This window comes from Mytilus trossulus, chromosome 12, assembly GCF_036588685.1.
Source record: "Mytilus trossulus isolate FHL-02 chromosome 12, PNRI_Mtr1.1.1.hap1, whole genome shotgun sequence".
Classification (NCBI taxonomy): domain Eukaryota; kingdom Metazoa; phylum Mollusca; class Bivalvia; order Mytilida; family Mytilidae; genus Mytilus; species Mytilus trossulus.
In genome coordinates this window covers 48555178-48575583 of record NC_086384.1, presented here as the reverse complement: position 1 = coordinate 48575583, position 20406 = coordinate 48555178, and the positions used below count along the sequence as shown (strand labels likewise).

The following is a 20406-nucleotide window of genomic DNA, read 5'->3' as shown; positions in this document are numbered from 1 at the left end:
GCTTGTGTCACCATTTGCATAATTTTGTCAAATTTCAGTACTAAGACGACAAACTACATTTGGTGGAGAAAAATCTGTATTTATTATCATAATGACTAAAACTCTATTTTAGAAATACAATCATAGCACTGACTATGTGGTATGCGTTTTGCTCATTGTTGAAGGCCGTACGCTGACATACAGTTGATGATTTATTATGTCATTTAGAATCTTCTTATTTTTAGCTAAACTACGTAGTCCAACAGGTCAGTTCTTACATTGCAGCTAGATGATATACAAAAAACGTAAATAATTATGTCAAATGTGAAAAAGGTATCTCCCACTTTGAAAATATTATGTAAACCTTTCCGCATGCAAAGTCAGAATGAGGATCAAAGTTGTTTGTGAAAAAAAATACACCAAATCACAAGTTTACATTTTAATGGATTGCGTATATTAAAAAAAGGCGTAATCTATTTAGTTACTTTTTCATACATATTTGATTCGATAGTTATTCATGTTATTGGCATCAATTAGCTCAAAAGATTGTAAATCATTAAAATATGCAAATTCCCTTTCCTCTTGATTAGATTGAAATAAATTGCATTGACAGCACTTATCATTAAGCTAACATATAAATTGATATTGCTATTGTGTTAAAAGGTATTACATCATCGATAATTAATTAAGAGGAGATCAAAGTTTAATTGCACAGATTATAATTTGATCAAAAACACAGATTATTATCTGGAAAAAAAATAGAACGTCAACACAGAAACATTACAGTGCACTGATGTAATGCATAATTGCTTGATATTTCCTTGAAAATGACCCTATCTTTCGCTCTCTCTCCCTCTCTCTTGATCGATGTTTTGTTGATAATTGTTCAACACCTAAGAGGCTTTTATTATAACGTAGTAAGACATATTTATTTATTACATGCATATATATATAATACCTACAGGGTGCTAATCACTTTCCAATTGTGTTGCACATTTATTTTGCAGTTAAGTATAAGTTATCGTTCTTATATCATAAAATTTTTTTTTTCTATTTTTTTCATCTATAGCAGGAGAACTGTGAAAGGTGGAAGATAGTATTCAATAATGTAAGTGCAATATCAACACAAAAAATCAGTGAACATAATCTACAAAAAATGAGTTATCTCTCATATTTCATCCCGAGAGGATTTTCGTTTTGATATCAAAAGCTCATAATTACAATGTAACATAGCACAAGTCACTTGAAAGGATGTACACAGAAAAGATCCAAATGATATATTTCCATATGCAAAATATCTTTCCATTAATCTAGCGTTTTTATCGGTTTTTATATAACTTATTTGTAAGTAGAACACATAATTTATTAAAAAAATGGGCATGATTTCTGATTTCAAATATTCTAAATTATAGCAAATTATGTTGATTTTCTTTTCACAGTTTTGGTGTGGTCTCGAAGTATTATATTCCACATTAATATATGTTTATCTACCCTTTACTCTCCTTACGGGTCTTAAATGCAGCGCGAAAATCTGCATACGGATTACATGAACTAATACCCCAAACAGGTCACGTGTTTCCTACTTTACGCGTATTTTTTTTTTGGCCAATTGCTAGTTAATTACACAACTGACTAGTTATCGGCATTCATAACATGAATGGCAGTTTGGTCACAGACATTAGAAGGTTTCAGCGTACATGTAGTATACATCCTAAGGGAACCATTTCAATAGTATTAATTGAGGTATTAGAGTTGAACCTGTCTGACTTATTAACTTTTTATCCAAATAAAATATGACTATTGATGAAATGTCTATACCTATTGTTCGTACTTGTATTAATATCGAATTTCTCAAGTCAATACAATCTTAATGGCAGAACAAATAAAGATTTGATATTTGATGTTTTGATAGTATTCAAATTGTTATCAACTTAACGACACATTCTCAGAGTTAAAATAATTAGACAGCTAAAATTTTGATATATATATATATACCGAAAATTTATCTTTTACAGTATTATCATGTCATTTAAGAAGACAATTAATATGTTTAATGTTATTTCGGGAATAATTCTTTTCACAGGAGCAAATGGTTAGTACTACATTTTTTGTATTTTGTGGATTTCACCTTTTTAATTTATTTGAAGCATTTATTGTTTAAAGAACAAAAAATGTTTACCTAGTTAAGGTAGATCAAACATCCTGTGTCGCTTTTTTCAGTTCCTGCAATTCCCTGTATTTCTATCCTCAAAATCTCTTGTTGACCTACTTTTAAGTTATTCCTGATAAAAATAGAACATATGTAAGAAATCAAAATCTTTGAATTTTCTATTTGAAGATTTGCAAAAGAATAAAATTGAGAATGGAAATGGGGAATGTGTGAAAGAGACAACAACCCGACCATTGAACTGTTAACAGCAGAAGGTCACCAAAACATGTACGTCTTCACTGCAACGATAAACACCCGCACCCGAAGGCGTCCTTCAGCTGGCCCCTAAACAAACTTTATTCGCCAGTTGCCAGTTGATTAAATAACTGACTAGTTATTGTTTACTCATCACATAAGTGGCAGTTTGTTCTCAGATATGTACAGCGTACGTGGTAATAATTTAAGTTTGACACCTGTTCATTTGTAACTCGGATCTCTCCTTCTGTTGATGATCGAATTCTTTTAGTTTAATTGAAAACCTCCCTTCAATTTGTGACAAAACATTATTCTGTGATTTTCGAATTTCCTTCCCAACAATCAGCGTAACAATATTCTCGATGTCCGGGTCCATCATGGCAAGAAAAAATTGATGTTCACTGAAGTAAAAGTTAAATCACAAAAAAACTGAACTATAAGGATAATTCAAAGAGGAAGGGCTAGAACTGATCATATATACACCTTCCATTTAACACAATAATTCCCCCCCCCCAAAAAAAAAAACCGATACGCATTCGAACTACTACGTGAAAAGACAATTAATTCCCCTTACACTACGTGCCACCGAAATTAGGAATTCCTAAGCAGACTCAGTCAAGAAAATTAATTATCCGCGAAAAGGACTAGAAAGGATAAACCAAATCGCGAAAAAAAATTAGTTTACAGTATACCAGGAATATAATTGTGTACACTAGACACGTGTTTCGCGTAAAAAAAGTCTTCACGTTTATTTTTTTGATGGAACTTATACGGTTTTAAAAATAAGTACAGTCACAATAGTTATCAAAGGTACCAGGATTATAATTTAGTACGCCAGACGCGCATTTCGTCTACATAAGACTCGTCAGTGACGCTCATATCAAAATATTTAAAAAGCCAAACAAGTACAAAGTTGAAGAGCATTGAGGATCCAAAATTCCAAAAAGTTGTGCCAAATACGGCTAAGGTAATCTTTGTCAATACACATTTTGTTTCTTACATAAAGCCAACGGGCCAATAAATAAATATTTAAGGTGCAGGACTAGATGAATTCCATGAAATAAAGAATTTCGATGCTTATAAAGTTGCTTACTTACTATCATTGAAGTATCATTGATTGTTTCATGACACTAACTAAAACATAAAAAAACATACTTTAAACAATGAAAAATGTTTTAAATTCAATAAATCTCAAAAAGAAGATCGAATGGAAAAAAATAAAATGCTCAAACACACTAAATGATTGGATAACAACTGTCATGTTCCCGCCTTGGTACAGGCATTATTTTGGTATTTAAAAAATGATGGATAACATCTGATTTTAAAACTAGCTAAACCTCTCACTTGAATGACAGTTGCATCGAATTTCCTTATGTTGACAAATATGTGTGAACGAAACAAACAGACATAATAGGAGTAAATGGCGAAAATTGGTTGCAGCAGTCAACATTGTGTTATAATCTTAATCACTATACAAAAGAATGTAACAAAGAAGCACAAATTTGCATATCGACCAAGCAAAATTTATATTAATACAAAAACACATGGACAGAGCCACGTCGTATATGTATATAAAAAAACATACAAAGAACATAAAGACAAAGTACATCACGTGAAATGAAAGAGCACACTAACGTGATGTTTAAGTTAAGAGTAACGTTATCTCTTTTATCGTAAATTTTGATAAATAGTATGCAAATAAAGATATTGAGATTTTAATATATTTTAAAAAACAAAAAGAAATTCTCAGCATTGAATAAAATTTAATGCTGAAACGAAACACATCAACACACATGTTTACGGGACCTCTATATCTAGAGGTCACACACATGTGATTAATTCAATTAGACAATTAGAGATTTTTGCGATGCATTGACCGATTTTTTTAGGTGTATTGATAATATGTTTATTGTCGATTGTCCTGCTTCTTTGGACATAAATTACTGAAAATGTTTTGTTTAGGGATGAAAAGGTTACTTATTTTTCTAATTTTATTTTGACTTGTTTTAAGTTAACACTTTCATAATGGAAAGCTTTAAAACATTGTTTGTCTTACTTAAGTACGTAAATATTGCTGGGTTGAAATCTATTCCAATTAATTTAATTTGTGGCTGAAAAATTTCAAATTAATATATGCTCTTTAACACTTATTCAATAAACAAAACATTAAATAATCAAAACTAACTTAAAATGATTTGACCAATTGTTTTATTAATGTTTCATTAATTTACACACACGCAATGATGTGTTTCAAAGGACACGTTTATATCTCTGCTATGTTGTGAATTTTTATTTTAAAGAAAAAAATCTTGATAACAAGATGATTTCGAAAACTATTCTATTTCTTGTTATAACAGGTAAGTATTTCTAATTATGTAAGAATTACTAGTGTACATATTTTACTCTGAAACTGTCATTTTGATCTTAACATCATCTAAAAGTCAAACAATCTAGTCATATTTAGTTTTCTGTCGACTTTGAGTTTCCTGACTGCGGTAAATTCAGTGTTTATAAGACATAGATTAAAGGCAATGCAGTACAGTTCAGTAGCTTTTAAGAAATTCAAATATAGTCAGTGCAGGATAATTTTAAAATCTCAACAGTCCGAAAATATACAGAAAAGATCTAAGTTGACCTCAGGCAAATAGTTTAAACAATACAGGGTTCAGTTTTTTAAGGAATGACTGTAATATTTTTTCTGTCTATGAAGAAATAACATTCAAAAAATCTGGTACACACTGAATAACGCGTGTAGCGGGTTATTGAACAGTGTGCACCCCACTTTTTATGTTATTTCGAATAGACAAAAAATATTACAGTCATTTCTTATAATTGAATTCTCAATTTCCATTTTAAACCGTAGAAAACCATAAAAAAAAGTTGATGACGTCACGGTCACATGACTTAATTATGTCTGTGGGCTGGTAACAAAATAACGTTAGCCAATCAGAAGACGCGTTACATCTATATTAACTATACCCAGATGTTAATGACAAACCTCAAACTGTTATTATACAATGATGACTGCAGCTGTATTTTGAAAATTTTTACCTGTTTTGTCGGTTTGTTTTTCACGCATCGTGGTCAATATACTGTAAATTCAGAAATTATTGCGTGCATTTATTATTGCGATTATGTCATTTTAGGCTTAAATGCGATTTTAATTTTTACGATTTTGAGAAAAATCCTGTTAAATTCATATAAAATATTTCAAAATGCGAGTTCAAATTATTGCGTTTACAACTCAGTCACATTTTTCGCAATTATAAAAACCTCGCATTAATTTCTGAATTTACAGTAATGCAATTTGATACGGATGTCATACAAGTGAAAGGTTTAGCTAGCTATAAAGCCAGATTCAATCTACCATTTTCTACATGAGAAAATGTCTGTACCAAAGCAGGGGTATGGTAGTTGGTATCTGTTCGTTTGATGTGTTTGAGCTTTTGATTTTGCAATTTAATTAGGGACTTTTCGTTTTAAATTTTCCTCAGAGTTCAGTAGTTTTTTTATTTTACTTTATACAATTTTCTCGCAATACATGTTTCTAAATTGTATTTAGAATATTTGTCAGTTTCAATTTATATGCATATAATTTTAAGCGTGTGTGATCTTCTGTTGTCCTTTTCTTTTTTTTTCATTGTTATTTTTTTAATTTCATTGTTCGTTTTTATTAAGAAGACGACAAAAATGGTGAATTTGTGAATTTCATAATTTTGCGTGTTTTAATCTGTGAGTATTTAATTTATACTTTTAGGAGCTTTAGGTGGATGGACATTTAAAAAATTACCACAGAGTATACCTTCAACATGGCCTGAACAACATGTATACTTACATGCTTCTTTTTCATTGGAAGAGTGTGTAGTGATTTGTACACTGTATCCGACTTGCAAGTCTGTATATTTGCATGCAAATACTTGTGTTGGACTGTTATCCGTCACACCAGACAACTATCACCATTCCATCGTCGACACGTATTACAAACACTCAGAAGGTATTTAATATTTAGACGATTACAATATATAATACGAATTTTAGTTTTTTCAACAACAATATCGTGTGCGACAAATCATGTCCCTGTCTAACGTTATTTGATAAATTGTGATTCGATCTGTTTAACCAATTAAGAGAAATTAAACACATTACATTTTCTTCACACTTATTCATTTCATAAAAAGTATAGTTTTCATCGATAAAAACTGTTACGCTAAACTCTTGAACAGGAAGTACTTTTATATGAACTCAATGTTCCTCCAACATTTTTGTTGATCGTATAAGATACGTTTAGCGAATATCTATGTTTTTACACATGCAAAGTATGATTTTTCTGTATGTCTCAGGCACGTACATGTTTAATTACGTTGAACTATAATTCCTAACGTCTATGTGATTTGATTGGAGACGTTCCAGTTTGAACTTTCAGCGGAGTATTTACTCCTTTTACTTTTAAGCCGTCTCTGTTGGAGAGTTATCTCATTTGCAATAAAACCGCATCTTCTTATTTGTATTTTACTTGAAAGATATTTTGTCGGCAAACTATAACTCTGTGATATATATTTTGATACCAATTTTGTTTTAATCTAAATACTAATTTTGGTTTTATTTTTTATCCGTAAGTGTTGTCTCAAATCTATTTGAGTTTTTAAACACATAGATTTATATATTATTACTGAGAGAGCATATCATTCCAAAATTAACCCGTCAACGGGAAGCAACAAATCTGCAATTTAGCTATGACACTTTGCAGAGAGCTTTACAGACGTATTCGAAAAAGGCAATTCATGACTTATTCAATTGCATTTTTCTGTTCTATAACCAGGGGCTCATCAAAACATTTTTAATAACTTTTGGACAACGGTTGAATTGTAATTTAATTATCGTTTATCAGGATCAAACAATCGGAACAAATTCTCAAAATGGAATGAAATGAATAAACGACTAAATATCGGGAACTTGTCACCTTAACGAATTTGGCGTAAGCTAATTTTTTTTATTTTCGTAAGTGTTGCTGGATTTTGACAGACAACTGGCATACATTCAATGTCCATAACTTCTCATTTATATTTAGTGTAGGAAACACTAACAAACTACAAAGTCCGTTAAATTCATAATTTTTTACAACTTTATAATTTTTGTGAGTGTCACTTCCTTAAATGAAAAAGATATGAAAATACTGACTTGTAAAATTGTATTCGCATGGCATGGAGTAACAAAGAACAATCCAGATAGCCACACAATCTTCTTTTGATAACGTCAGTAAGCTCTCTTATTGTTATACAATTGAACTTTCATGATTTTTCAGTTAATCTACATTAATTATAAAAAAGAAGATGTGGTATGATTATCCACAAAAGACCAAAATGACACAAACATTAACAACTATAGGTCACAGTACGGCCTTCAACAATAAGCAAGGCCATACCGCATAGTCAGCTATAAAAGGTCTCGATAAAACAATGTAAAACAATTCAAACGAGAAAACCATCGGCCTTATTTATGTTAAAAAAAAATGAACGAAAAACAAATATGTAACACATAAACAAACGACAAACACTGAAATACAGGCTCCTCGACTGTCTAATTCTAATTTTGGATGTTCCTCAGGAAAAAGGAATAACGAAAAGATCAAAGACGTCATGCATGTGATTTTTCAAATATGTTCATGTATTTGCAAGGAATACATTTGAAAACTATAGAAAAAAATATAAAACTAACCACCACATTGTTGTATCTATAATACTAAATTTACGAGGTCCAATTTGTCAGCTGTCATCACGTAAAAACGATGAATCAAAGCATTCAACTTTACATATAACTAATATAGTACAATGGTGTTGATTAAAAATTACACCACTCCAGGCCCCTTTGCTTTCCACGTAATTAATATTGCCAATAATTAAGAAGTTCCGGATTGAATCCGACACCGATACCAATAGTATATTCACCCCGTTACCTATTACCTTAACTGTACGTTCTGCATCTGACAGGCGCACAACCAAACGGTGTATTTAGAATTTTGCTGTATACTGTTGAGTAAAAAATACTCCATTCCAGGCCCTTTTGTTTTCCAAATTATTAGTTATACCAATAATTGATAGGTTCCAGGTCGACGGGTTCAAACAGAAAGATTTTGAAAGCAGAGAAAACTGTGCATCATGATCTTATAATCGACATGACTTTATCAGATGACAATAATAATATTAAAATAAGGCAAACTTATTGTAATATACTTTAATTCAGTCACGGACCGCGATATCACGGGTGTGTTCTAGTGATAAACTAAAATTCATTTTTAAAAAATGTTCATCATCATAATCAAATGTAAACGCTAAACAGATTACATTACATTATTTTGTTTTTCTAATTTAGCTTGTGAAGAAACCGGCTTCATATTGTACAATGGTATATGCCTAATGATTAGTGAGATTAAACTGTCATGGTATGACGCCGAGCGATACTGTGAGGACAAAGGAGGACATTTAATAGTTTTAGACACTGAAACTAAGCATAATAGTAGTCTCAATTTCATCTATAATTTCTGTAAGTCAATTCGCCGTTTCAGAATGTAATGCACTCTGGGTAATATTTTCATATTTTCAAAAGCGTACACCGAAACGTTTTGATTGGTCAAAAACGTTATGGACAATTGAAATTCAACCAATGACGTAACAATATTTTCATTTTGCTGTACGAACAATGATTTTACCCATAGTCCTTTAGATGCTAAAAAGACGAAGTATTAATAGTTATCAAAGGTACCGGGATTATAGTTTAGTTTGAAAATGCCTGTACCAAGTCAGGAATATGACAGTTCTTGTCCATTCGTTTTTGATGCGTTTTGTTTTTTGATTTTGCCATGTGATTATGGACTTTCCAAATTGATTTTCCTCTGAGTTCAGTATATTTGTGATTTTACTTTTTAGTACGATAGACGCGCGTTTCGTTTACATAAGACTCATCAGTGACGCTCATATCAAAATATAAATAAAGCCAAACATATACAAAGTTACATGTACAGAGCAAAACTGTATTGAAATCTGGAATACATGTAAAACAGTATAACCAACAGTCTTGACTCCAATGTTAATTAAAAAGGGGGAGGTCCACAAAAATCGAGTACATCAAACGTAAGACTTTATCAATTAATGGATTGGATGGAATTTTTATAGTTTAAGTGTTGACTTAGCACATGCAATGGCTAAGGACATTGTTAGGATAATATAAAAACAAGGGCATGTTGTAGGATTGCCAATGAGACAAATCTCCACCAAATTTATTATTATCATATCATTATTATATAGTTTTCAGTTTAATATTTCGTTGACTAGCTTGACGTTTTTTGTAATTGCTTTGTTATTTGTTCTTTGTCTTATGATTTGCGAACGTCCTTTTGATTAAGTCAGCCTCTATTATTTGTAAGGGCTACTAACTATTTACAAAAAGAGACGTGTATTGTTTGTTTACAAATAGAAATACTAAACTGTGTACTAAATGTATTAAATAAAATTAATAGTACTAGAACTAAGCATGCTAAGTACTTTTAAAATACAAAAAATAAACAAATAAGATTTTTTTTCAGATAATGGCTCAGAATATCAGTTTTTTGTTGGTGCATCAGATTTGGAAATCGAAGGAGTGTGGAAATGGATCACACCCAGTTCAATGAACTACTTCAATTTTAAGACACCATTTCAACCAGACAATGACGACGACAAGTTTACATCTTTACCTGCAAACTGTGCAGTACTTTCTAGTCAAGGTACTTTTCGTAGAAAAAGGACGTCTAGTTGATGTGTATTGCGACCAGGAAAAAAGTTTCATATGTGAAATTTAAACATTCTAAATATGTGTGTGTTATCATTTTTTATTTAACAGAAACAAGTGAATTTGATGATTACTGTTTTTCATACTAGATGTTTACTTAGTTTTGGATCCATTCATAGAACATTGTTTTGTACCACATTTTTCGTCTTTAAGTATCATCATTTTATCTCCTATTTCATGCACGTGAAAGCATTATTACCTGTTAAAAAAAACCAATATAATTATCTGTATTGGCGAGACTTTGTTCTTTCAAATGAGGGGCTGATACTTTAACATTGATAATAAAAAATTACTAAATATTATTAGTATATTTGTGTTCATATTTAGTATTTATTGTCATACTTCATTGAGTAAAGTATTTTAAATCCAATTGAGAAGTGCAATGTTGGATAAAAGATATGTTACAGGAAAAAAACAACAATACCAATACTTGGTCCGCTTCTTTGTATGTTACATTTTAGTATTGTGTCTTTGTTCTCCTCTTATATTTAATGCGTTTCCCTCAGTTTTAGTTTGTTACCCCGATTTTAATTTTTTGCCATGTATTTATTAGTTTTGAACAGCGGTATACTACTGTTGCCTTTATTTACATATTATAATCGCACAAACATGGCAAAAGTAAATGCTTTTTGCAATGCAAATGTATGTATTCCTGTTATATATTACTTAGTCATATTTTCATAAGTTTTTTAACAGTCTTCCATATGGCAGATATTGTCGTGGTTATTATATAAAGTTTATCGAATGTAAAGATCCATCTTAATCGACTTAATATAAAACAAAGATATGGTATGCCTATACATGTAATAATAAAACAACGCTCCATAAGAGACTAGAATGACACATAAATTTATAGTTTAACGTACGATCTTCGACAAGGCGCAAACCCTTCGCGCTTAGTCAGCAATACAAGTAAATGAAATGCCGAATGTAAAACAATTCAAACGAGAAAACCAACGGCCTAACTTATTTACGTATTTATTAAGTATGATAAAAAAAAACATAACACAGCAACAAACGACAACCCCTAAATTACAGGCTCATGACTTGGGACAGTATTTTACAATGTTTCTGTATTAAATATATTAGCGAGCTAGTATCCCTTATTTAACCAGGGACACACATTGAGAAATAAATACAAATTAAATATTAAAAATGTATTAATATTAATATTTAAAACAGTATAGTTATCATAACTATCGTCCTCCCCTACGCTAATATCACTCACTCCGTCGCTCCGCAATTCGCGTATCATGACTTTGAGGCGCCACAATGTTTGAGGAGACGATATCAAGCTTGCTTTCGTCGACGTTCCATGTATGGCCTATGCATTGCTATGTGTAATCATTTTAGTTCGCGTATCAAATATATCAAAATCTCAAGTGTACCCACGTGCTATTTTGTTTTGGTCACAAAGCAGAAAATGAAAATTTTGTGTCGTGAGTTCAAATTTTAAAGACAACTTGCATTTTGAAGATATTTAATTTACTGGTTTCGTCAATGTTTGCATACAAGGTGTTAAGAAATTTGACATTCGTTGAAAGTTCAATTTTATTGATTTGTAACTATCGAATCTATGTTTATTGCTAACTCACAAATATTGATTAATCCTAATTACAAAAAAAAACACGATATTATTGTCAAAACATAACTATTTATTTATAGATATTTATACTGACAGAAAACAAAAATGATCACACTACATTAAGAATGTTTAATAAGATCCATAATTTTGACTTCATAGCAAACTGTGTTTGCATTTAAGACCCTCAATGCTTTCCATTTTTTTTTATACTTTAGTTCGCTTCTTTATCTTTTTACTCTCTCGTTACTAACGAGTCTTTTGTATACGCGTTTGACGTATACAATTTTAGTCCTGGTATTTAAGATGACGTTGTACAAATAAAATGATTACATATCTTTTAATTCATAGATATTTACACTGACACCAAACACAGATTATAAAACTACATAAGAAAGGCTTTATTAGATCCGTAAATTTGTCAGCGAAGACTTCATTGCAAAATAATTTGAAAAATATATGGGCATTTATACATAATTCTAAGCAGGTATGAATGTAATAAAAAAAAGTTTTAATGAATTATAACATCGCATTTCCTTTGAAGACAGGAAGCTTTTATTAATATCAAATTTGGACCTGTCCTTACGAAAAACGTTGTAAATTGTGCTTCTGGTGACTTTTAAGACTCTTAATGCTCGTCAATATCGTACTGAAGTTAAAATTGTTGTATATCACGTTGTCAGAAGGTCGATACCACTTACTATGACCATTTCTAATATAAAGTAAACAAACATTATAAAGCATTTACTGTTTGGTGGCAAAGGGGAAATAAATCTGGTATGTAAGACGATCAATTCAAGTAAAGTGATTTTATATAACTTTTCAGTTAGTCAATACTCCTTATTGTGTCTATTTATGTGAAAGGTAAACATAAAAAAATCGATCATGATAACAACTGCTTTGAATACTTATAGGTACAGATTATTTTGTCTTTTTTCGGGTGCGTTCGAACTGCTGTTAATATATAAACAAAAACCTTTTTACACAGGAAGTGTGGAAAAGAAAGACAAAGATTTAAGCAAACATACTTAAAAGCCATTATCAAGTTAACCTATCATTTTTCTTTGATTTAAATTCTTAAAAATAATTCTGATACAATAACTTAATTAAAGATATTACGTCATCATAGTATGACATACAAAATAAGAATAAACTTAATTCAACAACACATACACCACGACACCAATTGTCTTTTCTACGTTGAATGAGTGACAACAAAATTTTGCATCTAGTTTTATTTAAGTGTATTCACCCTCAGAACTATACTAAAAATCTTGAATATGTGGAAGAATGGAATTATTGGAATGCTTTTGTTGATAACTACAACTCGTAAGTTAGTGTTGAATGACATCAACTAAGTTTGAGACTCTTTGTATATTTGTTTCGTTTTCGAAATGATTACGTATTGAAAAGACCAGCTATATTCAATTGGTTATTTTAATGTGCTGTTAAATTTTATGTATATTGTCTTTTTCGTAATTCTTTTCAGCATGGTAATGTTTGTTTTCGGCAGATGATTTCGACATAAAAAAATTATATATTAGTATAATATTTTCTAGATTATATTTATACACGGCATATACAATTTCCCTCTCGTTATGTAAGAAAACAACAGAATAATGACATATGATTTTAAAAGATCTTTTTTGAGGTATAATTAAGAAAGTAGCAACTTTACATGTCGCATCTATTTTTTTACCTGTTCACCTATTCAAAGTTAGAGTTCCAAACATATTATAGTATATTGTCTGAGAACTCTTGCCTATAGCTAACCATACAGTTATATATCGATTATTATATTTATACACGGCATATACAATTTCCCTCTCGTTATGTAAGAAAACAACAGAATAATGACATATGATTTTAAAAGATCTTTTTTGAGGTATAATTAAGAAAGTAGCAACTTTACATTTCGCATCTATTTTTTTACCTTTTCACCTATTCAAAGTTAGAGTTCCAAACATATTATAGTATATTGTCTGAGAACTCTTGCCTATAGCTAACCATACAGTTATATATCGATTTATATTGATAAGAATTTGTTTGGTTTTGTGATAAGAGAAACAATCAAAAGTCAACAACAGGGAAAATGTCCGAATTTAAGGAACAATTTAAGGTGGTACCTAACACTACAGGGAGATAACTCTGTAAAATAAGGTAAACGTTTTAATTACGTTGTGTTGTAAAGGGAATATTAAGCTTCTCAATGATCAAAACTAGTTTTTGTCAAACTGCTATATAACCCGTGTAATTTTTCTGATAAAATGGTTGGTTCAAATTTTTATATTGTTGTCAAAGGGTCAAAGTGAATACTTTGTCAAAATTTTAGGAAAATTAAACGAGCCAAATTATTTTTAGTGAAAGTGTTAGGTACCACCTCAATCGAATGAATTTCATATCTGTACCAATATTCACGTTTGGCAATAAAAAGTTATCAAGACAAGGCTTGCATTTCAAAAATGCTGTCAAATTTAAACAAACTCGGTTTTGTAAATACTAAATCATAATACTGTTCATTTATACTTTAAGGAACGTTTGGCAGTTGGACATTTGAGAAGCTACCGACCAGCTTATCTTCAAATCAATCTGCCGAATATGTATTTCAGTATGTGTCGTATTCTCTTGAAGAATGCGCTGCAATTTGTGCACAATATTATTCCTGCAAGTCTATGTATCTGCATCAAGATTTATGTTTCGGCCTGTCATCATGGTCAACAGATTCATCCAATCATGGACTGGTCAATACTTACACAAAGCGAACACAAGGTGGGTGTTTTTATAAATAAAAATCAAACCAATTATGAAAGGACTGCGCAACATGACTCAGACGATAAACGCAGACCTGAGGTATTTATTAACATCTAGTTCTAATGCTTTACCTAATTATGTAAGAGAAAACAACAAAACATTTTAAAAAAGTGATTTTCTTTCTTTTCATTCAAGTATGACATTCTTGACTCTTTTGATGAATTTTGTTAAACTGATTTTTGTAATTGTCTTGCATGTGGGATGTTTAATAGATGTGTATTGAATAGTATTAAACTATACAAAACATGAATGTGTCCCCAGTACATGGATGCCTATCGCACTTTCATCTTTTAGGTTCTAATTTGGAATTAAAATTTGAAAGATCATATCATTGTGAACATGTTGACTAAGTTGCAAGTTGATGTGACTTCAACTTCATGAAAACCTACCTCGACCAAAAACTTTAACCTGACGCGGTACAGACGAACGATCGAACGAACGGACGAACGAACGGACGAACGCACAGAACTGAAAACATAATGCCTATAAATAGTGGCATAACGATGCATGCATAAAGGAAAAACAAATTGGTAATATGTCAGATAAACTCCTTTAATGTTCTAACATGTACACATACATTTATTGTGAATTAGAAAACCAATTGCAAACCAGTTTATATCAATACCAACTCACAAGGACTGGACAAAATCGTAATTGCAAAATTTAACCATGGTTAACCATTCTGAACACTATTTTTACTCTGCTTCATGATGTCACGGTATTAAATTGTATAGCTATAAACTAGTTACAAAAAACAGATGAGTGTGCATTGTCTTACCATGAAACTAAACTAACTTATCACAAAAATAGCCAAACTCTACAATAAGGGGTAAATTCAATAAAATATCTTCTATTTACTTAAATGCTAATCTATGTATGGAAATAAATTTAAAACTGATTTACCTTTAGAAATTAGAAACTTTCATATATCAATCATGAAAGTTCAAATTTAGCCCTATCTTTTGAAACAATAAAAGCATAGAGTCAGGTGGCATTTGTTGGCATTCACATGGCCTTGATTACACACAAATTGAATGTAGATTCGCACTGAATCCCTATACTGACCCCCATTACTATTTAAGCCTGTAAGGAAAAAAAAGTACATTCAGCATTTATTTTTTATATTTTTCCACTCTAGTTTTGATCCATCTACCAAAAAATATTTATTACAAACATTATCTTCCAATCAGAAGAGCAAATGACATCATTTTTATACAGAAAGCCCATAACGGGCGGTCCCTGATGACGTATATTAATTTACTAAATTTTCCCCTATAAAACAACAAAGATTGTAGTCAACTCGCCAACATTGACGTTATGTGGACGTGAAAGATGGATCCTTAAAAGTGTTTGTAAGTCATGAGATGAGTTCGTACGTAATCAAGTGTGCTCGCAATTTTGTTAGCTTATTTATGTATAACACATACTATTTAAGTAATAAGAAAAATAATTCATGGAACCATGAAAATATTTCAAAAATAAACATAAGCGGTTTAATTCGAGTTTTCTTTTCATACCCATTTAATAAAAGAACATCCTCAACAGATATACATAATAATAAATTCTTTATTATTTAGCTTGTTCAAAAACTAACTTCCTGGTGTTCAATGATTTATGCTTAATGATAAGTGAGATTAAACTGGCATGGTATGACGCCCAGCGATACTGTGAGAACAAAGGAGGACATTTAATAGTGTTAGACACTGAAACTAAGCATAATAGTTGTCTCGATTTCATCTGTAATTTCTGTAAGTAAATCATTAGTAGTTAGACATTCGCGGATATTTTCAAGTTGTCATAAGTAAACAACAATCTTGGGTAACTGAAGAAATAAAAAAACTAACAATAATTATTAATGATGCGCTTGCTTATAATGATGTGGCGTAGCTTAACATCAATATTACAATCTGTGTTTTCAAATGATATTCTGTTCTGATTGTTTACTTAACATGCTTAATTATGCCCGCGTCACACTGTCCCGATTTTTACGCAGATGGCAACACGATTATGGAAATTTTCAAAATCGGGACTGATCGCATCCAGATCGGACTATTCGTAGTGCCATCTTTAACCATCTTTAACCATCGGCCACTTTTTCTAGCCTTCGGGGACAACTTCGGGAAGGGTTCTAAATTTTTTAACATGTTAAAAAATCCCCGAAGGTGCGTCCGATGTTGAGGGTTCGTATTGAGTTCGTATCGCCATCCTCACCGTCGTAATGTCACCTGGAATGCACCTTTGAACATCGTATTGCATTCGTGTTTCCATCGTTTCCATCGGGCAGTTTTGACATAACGATGTCTACACGAATAAATCACGAAGCTACCCGAAAGTCTTACGATAGCAACACGACTTCGTGAAGACCTCGTAACTCCGTCGTGTTGCCATCGAATAAAAGTACGAAGGCGACAAGATGGAACTACGACGGCAATCAATAAATCCAGCTTAATGTAAGTTAATTTTCGTGCTAAAATAAATTTAAAGTATTATACCATGCGCGATATGCATTGGTCAGTCTAATACGACAGTTAAGAAAGACGTTCACAAAAAATGGAGCTCATATCATATGATTCTATGAGAACACGAACGGCGACAGCGTTGTTTCTATTAATTCAAATGAAACAAGAAGAGCAGCTATTACGGGCTCAGGATTGACTTTTATCAGTAAAATTTTATTTTCTGTCAATTTTTTATCAAGTAACATAATGAAAATCATAAACGCGCCTCGTACACCAACACTGCAGGTACACGTATATAGGGAAACCAACTTTATCTTCATTATTCTGATTTTTTTTATGTATCGTCTGAGTTGTTGTCACATGAATGTTTACTTCATACCCATTTTGTTTTCTATATGTCATATTTTGCCGCACATGTTGCTTTCCCCACATCCTGTATTTATTATTATGATATTCTCCTGGAAAGAGCTCTATTTGAATAAAAGGGACCAACGAACCCATTACCTTATTTTTAAGATAGATCAGTAAACATTGGCATAATTATGGGTGATTATTCAGACTAGTGCGCATATTTTACAGTTCAAACAATGCAATGCCGAGCATGGCATCCCCTTGTATATGTAACATATTGGGGACACATGCAGAAAATGGTAAATTGAATATGCATATTTGATACATAATCTATTTTTTTTAAATCAACCAAAACATTCAGTAACTGGAAATACATTTAATATTGTCTTTAGAACCAGCAGGTAAAAAAAATGAGCAACTTTTAGACATCGCATGGCCATCGCGTCATCGTCGAAATCCATCGTGTAGCCTTCGTAATCCATTGTGTAGCCTTTGTGATCCATAGTGTAGGCTTCGGCTGAGATATGAACTTTGAATACCCCTCTTCGGTTAACATTCGTATGTCCATCTTTTGCTATCGTATATAATTTCGGCACCATCGTATAGACTTCGTTATTCATCGTACTTGTTTCGGTCACTTTTTGGTATTTTAACGAGATCGGGAACAACTTCGTACGAACTTACAATTTTCGCATTCGGGAGTCCATCGTATATGAAAATCGGCACAGTGTGACGCGGGCATAAGGCAATTCGATAATTTTAAATATCATTTCGTTACAAATACAATAATCAGTTATTTCTTTTAATACTATACGTCAAAACGTCAGATGCACCAATTTAAGGGTTCAGAAAGATCGTGTGATGTTTACCGAAATGTAAAACCACTTGACTATCATACACAATGTATTCAGTTATTCTAAAACAAAGTTCTAAATTTATAATTTCATGTATTAGTTTATAAAAAGAAGATGTTGTATAATTGGCAATTGGACAACCATTCACAAAATTTCAAATGAAGTGGATGTAAGAAATTATATGCAATCATACGGCCTTCAGAAATGTGAAAATCCCATACCTCACAGTCGGTTAAAAAGGGAAATACAACTTACGGTTTAAGTTATAACAAAACAATTTTCGAAGAACAAATAGGACACTTTCATTGACTACTTTCATTGACTACTTTCAAATGATAAATTGGTTAGCCGTCAGTTATGTGGGTGCAGTTAATTTGTCAACTTTAGGATTTTAGAAAAATATGACATTGCCAACTTATCTTCAAAGTATTTCTTTATTGGTTTTTCATTCGTTTTGGTTGCAAAGCGCTGTAAATTATTTATAGGATAGATATTTTCTGTGATTTTACAATAGGTAATAGACCACTATAGAATCTATAGGACTTTTATACGTTGTATTGTCCGTACTGCAAACAAAAAAATAACATAACGTCATTAGTTGAATTTTAATTATGTATGACGTTTGTAACCAATCACGACACTTAGTGTACACTTTTAAAGAAAAGTGTATTAGATTGAAAAATGAGAATTCAGAAAATACTTTGTAGACAAGGGCAATAATAAAACAATTATTCTTTCAGATGATGATAAAGAGACCAATTTTTTTGTCGGTGCTTCTGATTTGGAAACTGAGGGGATGTGGAAATGGATCATACCAAACTCAATGAACTACTTCAAATTTAAGACTCCAAGTCAACCAAACAATTATGACCATGATTTTCCGTCTTTTTCGGCAAATTGTGGAACACTTGTCAGTAACACAGGAGTCTTGTATGATGAATATTGTAGCCAGACAAAAAAGTTCATATGTGAAATTTAAACTTAAAAAAAAATTGCGTTTTTAGGTTTTTTCAAATAGCAGCAAATATATAATTCACTGACATTTTAAGTTTATGTTCTGGACAGAATGCGTATTATGAACGAACGCATACGGTCGGGGCCGTATACGTACTTCTCCAAATACTCAAACAGTCCAACCGTACGCGTACGGTCTGGATAATTTTGAGACGGTGGTCAAGTTCATTAGAGTCGAATTTATACAACGATTTCCTATCTATTTATCAACCAAAATGTCAATTGAATATGTTAATCTCCTGTATTTAGCAAATTGCATGGAATTTTAATTTGCTCACTGAAATTGAAGTTACAGGAATTATTTATAATGTTGGAAGACATTTTTGTAGGATACCTAATAATTTAAGATTTTGATATTCCTATAAAAACCGACAAAAATACTTGAAAGAATCTATTGAAAATACAATAATTAAGGAAAATAGTAAAACCTGTATAAAACAAATGCAAAGATTTAAAAAGGTAGAACTATTTGTTACTTTAACATTTTGAAAAGCTTATCTCTTATAGGCAGTGCCTGGTAAGACATGACAATGCAAAAGAACATGCATGCACACAACATGTAAATTGTTGATGTCTTTGTCATTGGGCTCTTGTGGAGATTTGTCTCATCGGCAATTATACGACATTTTTTTTATTGTAACAAATATGACAGCAAGTTTTGCCATGGTGTAAGTGACAAAATACATGTCGGATTCATATAGACAATTAAGGATGCTTGCTCCCCAATCTTTTGATTGTTTGGCAGATTTTCGGATTTTAAAATAAATTGCCCACTAACCCCTACTTTTCTTTTCATGATTTTGATACATAAAGTTAAATGTGCCATATTTCAAAATTTTATAAAATTCTTGTTATGCTTTCATAGTTGTTGAAACGAATAAGCTGCCAATGTTAAATATATGAAAAGTCTAGAGAGAATTATTTCCCTCAAATTTTCAATGGCTTATATCTCCACTTTTTCAAACTTTTTTAGGTACTTTATTTATATACTATCAATTTATCATAGTCTTTCAAAAAGCTTATTTTTTTTAACAGAGGAGCGAACATTCTTAAATAAATACTTAATTGACATTGATAACATGTTCACTTATTCACTCTTTTCATCTAATTGTAATGTTAATGATTTCT

The 20406-nt window shown here is 31.3% G+C and overlaps 2 protein-coding genes across 2 annotated transcripts; both read left to right on the top strand.

Annotated features, from left to right (window-relative positions):
- Positions 1–1934: 1934 nt before the first annotated feature.
- LOC134692153 (C-type lectin domain family 4 member E-like) lies at positions 1935–10338 on the top strand. The gene is made up of 4 exons (XM_063552592.1): positions 1935–2071; positions 6141–6377; positions 8753–8923; positions 9963–10338. The coding sequence occupies exons 1-4, from the start codon at positions 2002–2004 to the stop codon at positions 10172–10174; spliced, it is 690 nt and encodes a 229-aa protein (XP_063408662.1). The 5' UTR covers positions 1935–2001; the 3' UTR covers positions 10175–10338.
- Positions 10339–12967: 2629 nt separating this feature from the next.
- On the top strand, positions 12968–19267 carry LOC134693685 (C-type lectin domain family 6 member A-like). The gene is made up of 4 exons (XM_063554582.1): positions 12968–13118; positions 14322–14558; positions 16178–16348; positions 19005–19267. The coding sequence occupies exons 1-4, from the start codon at positions 13070–13072 to the stop codon at positions 19241–19243; spliced, it is 696 nt and encodes a 231-aa protein (XP_063410652.1). The 5' UTR covers positions 12968–13069; the 3' UTR covers positions 19244–19267.
- The last annotated feature ends 1139 nt before the right edge of the window (positions 19268–20406 follow it).

Bases quoted from the DNA above. Each gene is read 5' to 3' on its own strand.
- LOC134692153 (XM_063552592.1), top strand. From the start codon at position 2,002: ATGTCATTTAAGAAGACAATTAATATGTTTAATGTTATTTCGGGAATA. The intron at 2,072-6,140 runs GTTAGTACTACA...TTATACTTTTAG, and splicing joins TCTTTTCACAGGAGCAAATG to GAGCTTTAGGTGGATGGACA. The intron at 6,378-8,752 runs GTATTTAATATT...TTTCTAATTTAG, and splicing joins GTATTACAAACACTCAGAAG to CTTGTGAAGAAACCGGCTTC.
- LOC134693685 (XM_063554582.1), top strand. From the start codon at position 13,070: ATGTGGAAGAATGGAATTATTGGAATGCTTTTGTTGATAACTACAACT. The intron at 14,559-16,177 runs GTGGGTGTTTTT...TTTATTATTTAG, and splicing joins TTACACAAAGCGAACACAAG to CTTGTTCAAAAACTAACTTC. The intron at 16,349-19,004 runs GTAAGTAAATCA...TTATTCTTTCAG, and splicing joins CGATTTCATCTGTAATTTCT to ATGATGATAAAGAGACCAAT.